The 12,049-nt window shown below is 35.3% G+C and overlaps 2 protein-coding genes across 7 annotated transcripts; both read left to right on the top strand.

Annotated features, from left to right (window-relative positions):
• The first annotated feature begins 219 nt into the window (after window positions 1-219).
• Window positions 220-2,241, top strand: LOC110669780 (RNA-binding protein 1). 2 transcript variants are annotated; one of them, XM_021831552.2, is made up of 3 exons: window positions 220-316; window positions 462-705; window positions 1,071-2,241. In XM_021831552.2, exons 2-3 carry the CDS (start codon window positions 484-486, stop codon window positions 1,965-1,967), a joined length of 1,119 nt encoding a protein of 372 aa, XP_021687244.2. In that variant the 5' UTR covers window positions 220-316; window positions 462-483; the 3' UTR covers window positions 1,968-2,241. The 2 variants fall into 2 exon arrangements, with proteins under 2 accessions (XP_021687244.2, XP_021687243.2); XM_021831551.2 differs by having other exon boundaries at window positions 235-705.
• Window positions 2,242-3,454: 1,213 nt separating this feature from the next.
• On the top strand, window positions 3,455-8,739 carry LOC110669781 (uncharacterized). Of its 5 annotated transcripts, none has more exons than XR_009141936.1 (6): window positions 3,455-3,919; window positions 4,037-4,164; window positions 4,255-4,367; window positions 6,311-6,496; window positions 6,942-7,073; window positions 8,496-8,739. XR_009141936.1 is itself a non-coding variant. In XM_058130920.1 (5 exons), the coding sequence occupies exons 1-5, from the start codon at window positions 3,576-3,578 to the stop codon at window positions 6,969-6,971; spliced, it is 801 nt and encodes a 266-aa protein (XP_057986903.1). In that variant the 5' UTR covers window positions 3,463-3,575; the 3' UTR covers window positions 6,972-7,261. The 5 variants fall into 5 exon arrangements, 2 of the variants coding, with proteins under 2 accessions (XP_057986902.1, XP_057986903.1); XR_009141937.1 differs by having other exon boundaries at window positions 3,463-3,919; window positions 8,236-8,739; XR_009141938.1 differs by having other exon boundaries at window positions 3,463-3,919; window positions 8,402-8,739.
• The last annotated feature ends 3,310 nt before the right edge of the window (window positions 8,740-12,049 follow it).

Raw genomic sequence — 12,049 nt, forward strand, 5'->3', positions numbered from 1 at the left:
GTGGGCTCATCGCGAAGTTTTAATTACTGAATTATTATATTTTATTACTACCTTAAATTCTATTAAAAAGAGCTTATATTAAACTATTGTAATATTTAAAAAAAAATATATTTTAATAAAAAAAAAAGTGGGATAAAAAACAGTAAGAAGCATATTCGATGGTGCTGGATTTAAGTACAAGTACTATGGATTAGGTCCAATTAGATTGCCTCAAGCGTTATTGGACCGTATTATATAAACATGAGAGAAGGAGGTCTGCCTCTTTCTATCTCTAGAGGTAGTCTTTGAACTGGATTCTACAAACAAGCCCACGCAGGTAAAAGTAAAACCCTCCATGCGTTATTTTTTCCTCTCTGGTTTCACTGGCTTCGCAAACCCTAGAAATTTTGATTTCTAGGGTTTTTTTTCTTCCCAATTTGGGGGTTTTAATATTAGGGCTTTTCAATATTCGGTGCAATTAGGGTTTTCTTTGACGTTACTGACATGGATAACGATAAAGCTAAGTTATTTGTGGGAGGTATATCTCGGGAGACCAGTGAAGAAGCTCTCAAAGCTCACTTTGCCAAGTATGGGACCGTTTTAACTTCTCATGTTGCCAAGGACAAGAATACCAGAAGCCCTAGAGGCTTTGGCTTTGTAACTTTCTCTGATCCTACCTTCGCTGATAAGGCCCTTCAAGACTCTCATGTAATACTAGGAAGAACGGTCAGTTTCAGTTCTCTTTTGTCATACTATATTTCAATTTACGTGTTTTCTTTTGTTCTAAATTAAGATTATGCCTAATTACTTATGATTATGTGAAAGTTGAATTGAATTCTTTTCTGTGTTGCAGTGTTTTTATCTGATTGAATTTAACATTTTTCATGGGTAACTCCTGTACAATGAAAGACGTATATATTGTCTAGGGTGGTTTTTGTCAAAATGATAGAAAATTTTAGATTGTATTTCTTTGTATTGGTTTGATTTATTATTAAGAGGGTATTGTTTGTATTCCCTGTTACCTAAGCGACTTTATTATTTGTATTAGTTTTTGGTTGTTTAATTTATCAGTAATAATTTCTTTCATTTAGGTAGAAGTGAAGAAAGCTATACCCAAAACTGTACAGTTGCAATTACAGCAGCTTCAGCAGCAACAATCCCCCAATCAACAAAAGAGCAGTGGGTTCTCTGAGAATAGTAGTAATAGTAATGGGAATGATTACTTTACAGCTAAAAAAATCTTTGTAGGGGGTCTATCATCTAGTTTAACTGAGGAACAGTTTCAGAATTATTTTCAGAGCTTTGGTAAGATAGTGGATGTAGTTGTGATGCAAGACAGCTTAACCAACAGGCCAAGGGGTTTTGGGTTTGTCACTTTTGATTCCGAAGAATCCGTGGAGAAGGTAATGTTGAATAGTTTTCATGAGCTAAATGGTAGGCTCGTGGAGGTTAAGAGGGCTGTGCCAAAAGAATGTATTAGTGGTAGTAACAGTAACCATATCACAAAAGGAGGCGTAAGAGGGCTTTCCACTAAGACTTCTCAACCTGGAAGTTATGTTCCTTATGGTCCTGGATATGAAATTCTCCCAGGCTATGTTCCACCTCCTGGGTATAGTGGTGTTGGAGGGTATATTTGTGGAACAGGCTTCTTTGGTGGCTACCCTATGGTAGGATATGGCAGACCTGACATTGGTTTTACACCAGTTACCCCAAGGAGCCCTTGGAATGGACCTGTGCTGATTGGAGCCACAATCTGTCCTTCACCTTATAACAATGGGTGTCTTTATCCGGCTTACGTGAATGGTGGTGTTATGATGGTGAGTGGATACAATGAAAATGATGGGCCTAATGGGAATGGGAAACTGAACGAGGTTTTTGGTGGCAATGAACAGCTGCCATCTAATGCTACACTGCCTCCAATAGAAGGCATAAAGTTAGGAGATGATTCTTCAGGTTTGAATGGTAGTGACGGTGGTGCTTCTATCTAACAAAATTGAATAGATCTTATTATGGACAGCTGAGCCTTTACCTATAGGTAGTTCTAGTTGACCATCTTGTACACATTTTTCATGGACATTGAGGTGTTAGGAAATTCTTTTACTGATGGGGTTAGGGGCATCTTAACCATCACTGTTCAGATGTCCGTTTCTCATGTGCCAATTCTATTTCATAAATGTGTTGCTTGCTGTGTGTCTTCTCTAGTTTCAAGCATTTGTAAGTACATCATTCAGTCATCTATAACATAAATGCATTTAAATCTAACTTCTTTTTTTAAATGTTTTTGACCTTTTAAGGAGGACGTACAAATTATAAGGGGAATTATATTGCGCATGGCTTAATTTTAATGACTCTTTATATATATGCATTATGTCTTTGAAGTTCAATTTCATTTCCTTATATGGTTTAAATGAATTAGAAATGTAGAATTCATTTTGAGTGAATTATAGTTAGAATTAATATTCAAATGAATCTTTATATTTGGTATGATACAACTTAAATTGTGAAAATTGAATTTATATAATTATGTTTTGTATAATTTTATAGTTAAAGTTCATTTATCCTTATTTTCTAAGATATCCTCAATTAATTAAAAAAAAAAAAAAGAAAACTTACATCCTAACCATTATATTGGCCAAGTTTATCCTAATTATACAAGTGGTCTTTCATTTGGGGCAAACAAATGTAGTGGATAAATTTATCATTGTGTAACTGAAAAAGGTGAAAGAATATTATTGTTGATCGCATGATATGGGGTTGAAGTTCAGGACTTGGTAAAAGCAAATTTTATGTTTGGAATTATACCTTTGAATGATGAGCCTGATTCGAGTTTCGTGTCATTTTATATTCTGATTTTCTTGTTATCCGAAAAGAAAAAAATTGCATGACATAAAATAAGTTATTTTAACGAATCAGACCAGAATTTACCAGTGCAATATTTCCGTCCATTTTAATGTATCCTTTGTTGAGCTCTTGAATTTAGACAAGTATTCAGTCGAACTACGCCTTCTTCAATCCACCAAAAGTAAGCGAGGGAAAATTAAAGGAACAGTATTTCGGAATTACAATCATTTACCTGAGCCATTCCTCAGCATTGAAGCTGTCTTTCCATTTGTCTAGTTAGAAGTCCATACACTCAGTACTCAATAGCCGTTCCACATCATTACTCGGCCCCAACACTTTATTTGTTGTGGAATTATTCATACGCACTTTGAAAGTATTAAAATGATCCACTTATATTTCAATGGCAACCCGAGGGCTCTATTTATATTTTCTGTTTTGGCTTCAGCGGTCAATCTACCAACTCCAGCTAATGATGAAAGCTCGGTGTACAGTGCTTGCAGAGAAAATTGTTTGGGCCGTGAGGTGTTCCATCGTCAGGACAGTCACAGCCTCAATGCACAAATTTTGGCCTAATTTTCATTATGGTAAAAAGCACGAAAGGCCATAAATTTTGAAAGAAAAATTGTGGATGAGATTTTTGTAGTCAGTCCAAAACAAAGAGAGAGTCATAATAAGGCCGCACAACCAAGAAACTTGAAAAAAATAAAGAAAAGATTTAATAAGGAATCGAGAAAACAATTGGGAATTGAGGAAAAATGCTGTTGGTAAGCCAAGGTCCGGGAGGAGCTCTGTCAGCCAGAAGATGTACTCGCATATCCCCTCTTCAATTCGCCCACAAAAATCCACCTCTTTTCTCTAACATCACTGGACCAAAATTCATATCCAAGAGACCACCCTTTTATCCCAATCTCGCTAAGGTTGATGGAGGTGTAGATTCTACCTCTGCAACCAAGCAACCTCTTTCTAACAACAATTCAGCTCCTCCTCCTCCCCCTTTTAGCAGGGACGACCCTGTTTTCGTGGGTCCAGATAATGTTCCTTTGGAAGGCGTCATCCAGTTCGAGAAGCCCACCTCTTCTTCACGTCTGGACAAATGGGGGTAATTCAATTTTTTTTCCCTCTAATACTTATTATTTAATGCCTATGTCTTTGATTCTTTGTTTGTGCTTATTCTTTGAGAGTTCTTGTTGCCTCCCGCCTCAAAATTTTGTTGCAGTCGAGTGGCTTTATTTTCTGGTGGAGATGTATTGGCTTTGCTTTTGTTCTCTGCAATTGGGAGATTTAGCCATGGCTTCTTTGTTTTTGACTTTGAGACGCTGCGCACTGCTGACCCTTTTATTGCTGGTATATTTATATACAAATACTTACTGTTATTGATTTATTTCTATTCTGATTCAAATTTAATTCAAAGTGAATGTGGGTTAAAATGAACAGGTTGGTTTTTGGGCGCTTACTTCCTTGGGGGTTATGGAGAAGATGGCCGTGGAATGAATGGTGTTTCTAAAGCAGTTATTGCTGCCCTTAAATCATGGGCTCTGGGGATTCCAGTAAGTTTCAATTTTGCCTGATGTTTCCACAATTGAAGAATTTGCACGTAATATTAGAAAGATTTCACTTATTTCTAATGTCAGAGTAACTATGTGCTTCACTTGATGTTTAGGACTTGGATCTCATCGAATTGTCTCCTATTGGAATTCGGAAATATGTGATTAAGAGATCCTCTTATATGCTATTGAATAATCTTATGAATTCATATTTGCCTCTTAGATACTTGAACTCCATCAACCTGTTTAGTTCATGCAAATGTTTGACTGGGAAATCTAGTTTATAAGCCACCATGTTGTTTTATGAGTCCATTAATGCCTTTTAGTTACACCTTGGTCTCATTATTTTCTTGATCTTGCAAATATTTTGCCTAGTTAGCAAGATACATTTGGTGGGACTGTTTGGATATTATTATAATTGAATTGACAAATTCTGTTTCATATACCTTCACATTGTGGCATTACAAATCCAGCTATTGTTGGAAGGTCAGTCATAAACAAACATGATGTTCTTTAAATCCCTTTCGTGGCATCAAGTTGATGGATTCCTCACTCATGTGTGGTGATGACTCATTTTGTAAATGGTTCTATTCAAAGATGATATAAAATATCTTTAAATATTTTTGCAAATGGGGGGATGAACAAACATCGCCTTTAGTTAATAGTTTGAGAGTCTCTATTGAGTATTAACATAATGAATATACAAGTGGATGAGAGGGAGAAAGCTGGTTCAGTGGAGCTTCCACTGGCTTAGCTTGTAACAGAACAAAGGCTTCATTACTGCACATATTGAACATTTACTAGAAAAGTCATTTATGATACATCTATAATTAAGCTATGCCTATAGTTTAATCGAATGGCAAGAGGAAACTACGTAAGATAGAATCATTCATTGTACTTCTTGGGTAGGGCTGCTATAGCCTTCTATTCTGTTTGTGCCCCATCTGTGCATTTGTTACTGTCCCAAGTCTAGGATCGAGTACACAGCGATTCATAGGGAAATCTAACAGGAAATTGTTGGATTGGGGCTTGTTTGTTAGTTTTACGGCCTTTCCCTTTGTTACCTTTTTGGAATGTGAAATGAAGGCTTGTTAGAGAGAACCTTCCGATCTCTGAGTTTTTAAGGAACTCAACCTTGAATAAATTTAGAATTGAATAATTTTATTTCTGAATGAAGTGCTGAAATGCACTTTGATTCCTAACTGGACTCTAAACAGGAATATACTCATTTATTATATGCCCTAACAAGTTTTATTTCCTGCACAACTAGTACTGCTATAATTAGGAAACCTAAATACTACTTGAATTAAGAAAAGTAAATAAGGAAAACTAAATAAGGAAAAGACAAAAATCTGAATAACTAAGGGAAGAAATCAATTTTATGCAATCAGTTTTACGACTTCTTTTTCCCATTTGGAAACCTTTTACAGACTTGCTGAAAATATCTGATTTGCTGCATATTCATAACAGCATGGAGAACCCATTGATCTCATGCTGCTCACCAGAGGTCTGGCCAGAACTACCAACAGAAAGCATATAAATTTTTATTATTGGTTTTTTCTTAGATGGCTAATTTCTTGTCCTTGATCACATGGTTTGCTGACTTCTAACAACAGACATGTAATCGCTTCTGTTTGTTTTAAGATAGGCATGTAAAACTTTAGAATTCAATACTTTCTTACATTCGCATGTCAGCTTGAAGACATTATAACTATTCACCTTGTTCATCATTACACATAAGTGTGCCATCTAAATGAGGAGATGTTTTGTGTCTCAATTGAAGTTAGGTCTCAGGCCTTCTAGGTTTAATTTTTCTCCTTCTGTGCCTTGGTATCCTTAATGCAATGGTTTTCATTTCTGTTTTCTTTACATGGCATGTCATTTAAGCAGTCCATCATGCTGTAAATAAACTAAACTCCTTTCTTTCCCATTTACTTACTTGGCAGCTGGGATTAGTCATAAGGGCAGTAACATCAGGACACATTCCGCCGTATACTTTTATCTTAGTAACAATGGGAAGCACTGCTGTTTTACTTATTGGATGGAGAGCACTATTATCGACCATTCTTCCTAATAATGAGAGTAAGAAGGATGATGTATACCGGAGTGGTAGTCCCTTTGAACTATTTGAGGTATTCAGTTTTCATGCTTTAGTAATGTTTCTACCTTGACCTATGCTAGTTCTTGGTGAAGAAATTGTTATTTTCTTTTTTGGGTAATACTTGCAAATCATTTCAGATGGAGATGCTTGCTGTACTCCATAAGAGCTTTCATTATGAAGAAACTGCAAATTTCTGTTTTATTTCTTTGTATAATGATTTGACCTCTGCAAGCATAATTGTTTGTTCTAGCATTTAAAAAAAATGAATATTTTCAATTACATTTTTCAAAATTTCATAAGTGCAGCGTGTTCAACAAGACTTGAAAAACATATTGGCTGCTTCTTTCATTCTTCTTTATTTTAAAATTGCATGTCCTTGCATGTGTTTTATTTGTTTCTTTGGTGGCTTTGAGTTGGCTTTTATGCGTCTTCTAATACTTTGCGATGATGATTGCTAATATTACTAATGGTTGCAGTTGCTCACATCATTAGTACGGAGGTGGTGATTATGATAGCTTGCGTGATGTTATTTATTTTCTCTCAAGGCATCAACTTTTTCTGTTTTTTGACTTCATACTCTTTGTAGTTACCAGCTACGAATTTAACAGGTATGACAAAACTCCTGGATAGATGTTAATCATATATGCTCATTGAATCTTGAATTTCAATATTTTTCTTGTGCTTCCCTTTGAATGTATTCTTTTTGTTGCTGTTCAATTTTAAGATATAAAAAATGGCATATCAAGTGTAAGTGCCAGAGATCATTTAGATTGGTTTATACCAAACTCTTGAGTCTTATTGTTATGAACTCTGGTTGACCTAAACATATTCTATGGAAAACTGCTGTAAAATATGAAGACTGTGGACTTGTTCACTTGTGAAAACTATAGTAGTTTAATGAAAAAGTTCTTTGAGAAAACTAAAAAACAAAAGTTATGTGTTCTGATATGTTAGTTTTCGAAAATTTAGCTATGATTCCATTGTTTTCTTTTATAGTAAGAGTCTTGTTTTCCAAATGGAAAATAATGACTTGTCAATAATCAAAATTATACTATAATTTTTTCATAATTAAAATTGAATGATTATTTAGGAAAATATTTATTTACGGTAATAAGGTCATTTATACTGCTGTAAAATAAATGAATAACACATATTAAAAAATTTAAAAGTAAAATAAGTTTCTAAGTATATTATATAATTATTTTTTTAATTATGAAAGATATGAATTTTTTTAATTAGAAAACTCTTGTATAATATTGAAAACATACTATAGTTGAAGCATATTCAAAGTAGGAGCCTGTAGTGTTTAAGCTGCCTCTGGATAGGCAAAGTTTTCCATCATTTTGAGAATTTTCGGAAGCACAATTATTTATCATACATAAGCCTATTAGTATTATCACAAGCGAATGTTGTTAAATGAGATCAAATGATTGAATGTTGTTAAACGATATCAACTATCATTTTAATTTTATCAGCATGGTGTTATTTCTACAATGCAATACAAGGCCTAAAAGAAAGAGAAATTACATTCCCAATAGTTTACTGTATGCATGATTTTCAGCAATTACCATCTCTACAATAAATATATGGATAGCCAAGTATCGTATAGAATCAGAAGAGGTAAGGCTATGGATAAAGCTTGAGGTTGTTGGGCTAGTTTTGCCATGAGAAGGGTGTCAAGATCATGGTTCATAATTTCTTTTTCCTCTTCACTTACCAGTGATAATAAATTCATTATATTTCTTCACATTTTGTTTTTTCCTGGTGAAGGTTGTGTCGTGTAATGTCGCATATCGTCTCTGCCTTCTAGGGCCATGTATGGGAAACAAAAGTGTGCATGAGAAATTGGGTGATGTATATTTAGCATGTATGAACTACCCCCTTAGGGTAAAAAAATGGATATTTTATTCTGATTCTGCTGCTGATGCCGGAACAGATGTCTGGAATGTTTGTCTGATTCGTCTATTGTCTAAAATGATGCTGATGCATAGGGGGCACGTACCTTGATACCTCAGTTTTGCTTTTTGCAGTTCACCTGCAGGGCAATTCTGGTTGGCAAAAGAGACTGAACTTTGTATCTATTGGTTGTCTTTCCAAGGGCATTGAGAGTTGAGACCAAAAGATCTTATACTATGTTCAAATTTACCCTATTAACTAAGGATTCGCATTCTACTGTTTTTTTCTCCTGCTGTTGCTTTCTTTTTTTTTTAAAGAACAAAAAAAGGGAGTGTGGAAGGAATCTCAGTTTATGTGGTAAAAGCTGGTTCTATGCAACGCAATGTGCACCATAAATGAGTTTGATGAACTGGGGCAAATTATAATTTCTGTTTGGCGTTAGCTCTACCCTTTCTTCCATTATAAACTATTGCGGTGAAACAGGATGAGAGAAATCTGGTTTAGATATCTTTAACCTGCATAGAAATACACTTGCATGTTTTTATCTCTTATTGAATTAAAGTTTTGGTGATTGAGCACGGTTCCAAACTATGCAAGACGAGAGACCTTCTCTAGCTGATTGCTTAGAACTTAGAAGCATGCTATGCTATCTGGTTTGAGGACTAGGAAATCATATCAGCGAGTGAGAAAATACTTGTTAATAACTAGAAAATGCTTCGCTAAGTTTCCAAACAATCTAACAACAGGAAGTATTTTTGTGTAATTTCATGGAGCAGTGATTAGACACTAGGGAAAGCAAGGACATGAGGTTCCCTGGGTGATGCATATTGTAGGATATGCCTATGGCGTCACATCAGCCAGAATGTGAAAATAGTAGTTTTTGTTGAATTTTCTCTCGGCATAGCTGACTCCAAAAATCATGTTTGACGATCAAAAGTTGATGGATGTTATGGTTATTATCACCTAAATCACATCATTTTAGGTTGCTTTGTTTGATCATTTTTCTAATCCAATTGATGCCTAAGTCCGCGATTTGCTAAATTTCTGAGATAAGATTCCCTGCTATGATATTAACTAGTAGGTGTGGTCAGCCTAAGATTACCCATGATTTGATTACAATTTACAAGCCATCTGAGCGGGATCATTATAGGGCAAATGGATAAAGCTTGTACAAAAGAATAAGAAAAAGAAAGTAACCAAATTCTCTCCATTTTGCCAAGGGTTTAAAATAATTTGTTATTGCATTAGCAATTTGGCATCCTTTTTTGGTCACATTCCTGGTCAGTGGAAACAAAATTTCTCTTTAGACCCAGTAAGCCAGAAAAGGGCGCAACCCCAGTAGTCTTTTACTTTTCTTGCATTGACGAGCAATGAGGCAATAAATTGTTGAAGCTTCTGAGGCCAATACATCATCAAACATTTAATGCTAGACCATGGTAACTGAGTGGGCAGTGACAGGACCAAAATATTATTTCCAGTGGGACCACCTTGGCTAGATTTCCACTTTGAAATCTTTTTTACACTCTTTTGTGATCTATTAGAGCATAGTATAGGATGTGGCTTGTTTTGCTCATTTGCTTAAAGATGCGAGTCCTTGCAAATTCTGTTTTTTAGGTTCTTGTTCTAGTCTTGACAAAAGAAGAAGCTAATGGTTTCTTCCACTGCATCATAACCAGTCACGTAGCTGTCCTCTGATTGAAAGAAGCAGAAACCTCCCTAGAGGAAGCAGGGACACAATCTAAGGTGATTGAGACATCACAAGTGGCCTAAGATTTTGACATTTCAACGCATATCTCATATTAGTAAAAAAATAGAAAAAAAAAGGGGTATGAAGTGTAGCATGCAAAAGAGCCTTAATGGAGAGTCATTTTAATGTCTCTGTCTCTATTTGAGCAGTGTTAAGGAGTTCCTCTTTTTGTAGAGGAGGGTAATAAAGCAGCAAATTTTCAACAGCAAAAGATAACAGGATGACAGCACTTGTTGTCCTCCTCAGTTGGGGTAGCCAACTAGCCATCTCGCATTGTGATCTCGTATCAATATAATCTTCTTTCTTTCTTTCTTTCTTCCTTTCTGCTGACCCCACCCATTGGTCACTGGCCTTCAGTTTTTGTTGACTTGCTGTGATCTATCTTTAGATTTTATTTGGATTTTGTGTTCTCACGTGAATCTATTAACTTCTTGCCACATTAAACTCCCTCCAAACCTCTGGAACTTCAATTAAAACAAGTTGACGCATTGCTTCTTAAAAAATGAAGTTCAAATGCTTAAATAACTACTTTAGAATCAATAGGCTGACAAGCAATGGTTTTATGGGGTGGATTCAGTTTGCCTCAGGGAAAGTGATAAAAAAAAAAAAAAAAGAAGATGGAGAAGAATGTCTGGTCACAAAAAACGTCAAAGCATTGCTACTACATAGAGAGACGGATTATGCTTAAGTTGGGCATCTACAAATGCTTGCCTTCTCTCCACGGCCAACTTAAGTGGCTGTTACGTTTCTCGACACATGGGTTGCTTCTGTGGCTAGGAAATTTACAAGGAGAAGTCCATTTTTTTCAGAAACTTAATAATGGATGAAATGTGCCTGGGAGGCTGTTGGAATGTTGTCTCTGAGCTTTAAAAAAATGAAATAATAACAAAAGAAAAACAGAGAAAAATAATTCTGTAGCTGGAGTGAGTGGTTGGTTATGGAGTTTATGTCCTCTAGCTCATTAAAATAAATTGAGCACGGGCTTCCCATGCAACAGTGAACTGTTTTCTACAGTTTTTGTCTTTCTTAAGGAAGTTTTTGTTGTTTCACCTCTGCAACTTGAAACTTCCGCGTCTCTCGCTTATATTTATGCCATGCCTTCAATTCATAACCTTAATGTTTGATGTAAATTACAAATTAATTCTTATTATTTGAAAATATAATAATTTAATCTCTCAAGTTTGATTACATTTACTATATAATCCTTCTATCCAATTTGGGTTTAAGTCACCATTAATGAAATGTGAAGAGATCAAAATAACCTTCGTAAATTAATCAATCTTCCTTTTCCCTCCCTCTTCCTTCTCCGTAATTTCTCTCTCTCTCTCTCTCTCTCTCTTTCATGCACTGTCCCATCAATAAAATCACAACCAAAAAATTGCAGTTCTTTCATAGATAGAGAAATTGACATGAGGACCGGAATAATTTATTTAGCATTAAAAATATTTATCAAAATAATGTGATGTATTAAAAAACATTGATGTTTTCATAAGTTACCCCATCAATTTAGAGAAAGAATTAAATTAAAAAAAAAAAGCCAATTTACTCAAATGTTTGGTACATACGATCATACGTAAAAGATTGGCAAAGAGGATAATACAAAAAGCGTTTGGTACATACGATCATACGTAAAAGATTGATCATGAAGGGCTTTCCTGGCTAAACTGTTAGCCGCTCTGTTACAGTTCCTTCTAACATATCTAAAAGCAAACTGAACAAAGGATTGCGACAAATGCTCTGAAGTGGGAGAGGAATTAATATAAGCACTTTGGGCAACTTGGATGATTGTTATTAAGGATTCCCGGCCCCTTCAAATATAACATGCTAAAAGCCTTTACATTGTGCTAGGATTAGCGCTTCTCGGCATGCCAGATCTTCAAGAATCAGCGGGTCAGCGATGCCTTGGAAGTGACGACAATTCCAGGCCAATGGAAAACCTCT

Source organism: Hevea brasiliensis, chromosome 12 (assembly GCF_030052815.1).
Source record: "Hevea brasiliensis isolate MT/VB/25A 57/8 chromosome 12, ASM3005281v1, whole genome shotgun sequence".
Lineage (NCBI taxonomy): Eukaryota > Viridiplantae > Streptophyta > Magnoliopsida > Malpighiales > Euphorbiaceae > Hevea > Hevea brasiliensis.

Bases quoted from the DNA above. Each gene is read 5' to 3' on its own strand.
- LOC110669781 (XM_058130919.1), top strand. From the start codon at position 3,576: ATGCTGTTGGTAAGCCAAGGTCCGGGAGGAGCTCTGTCAGCCAGAAGA. The intron at 4,165-4,254 runs GTATATTTATAT...TAAAATGAACAG, and splicing joins TGCTGACCCTTTTATTGCTG to GTTGGTTTTTGGGCGCTTAC. The intron at 4,368-6,310 runs GTAAGTTTCAAT...CTTACTTGGCAG, and splicing joins CATGGGCTCTGGGGATTCCA to CTGGGATTAGTCATAAGGGC.
- LOC110669780 (XM_021831552.2), top strand. From the start codon at position 484: ATGGATAACGATAAAGCTAAGTTATTTGTGGGAGGTATATCTCGGGAG. The intron at 706-1,070 runs GTCAGTTTCAGT...TCTTTCATTTAG, and splicing joins ATGTAATACTAGGAAGAACG to GTAGAAGTGAAGAAAGCTAT.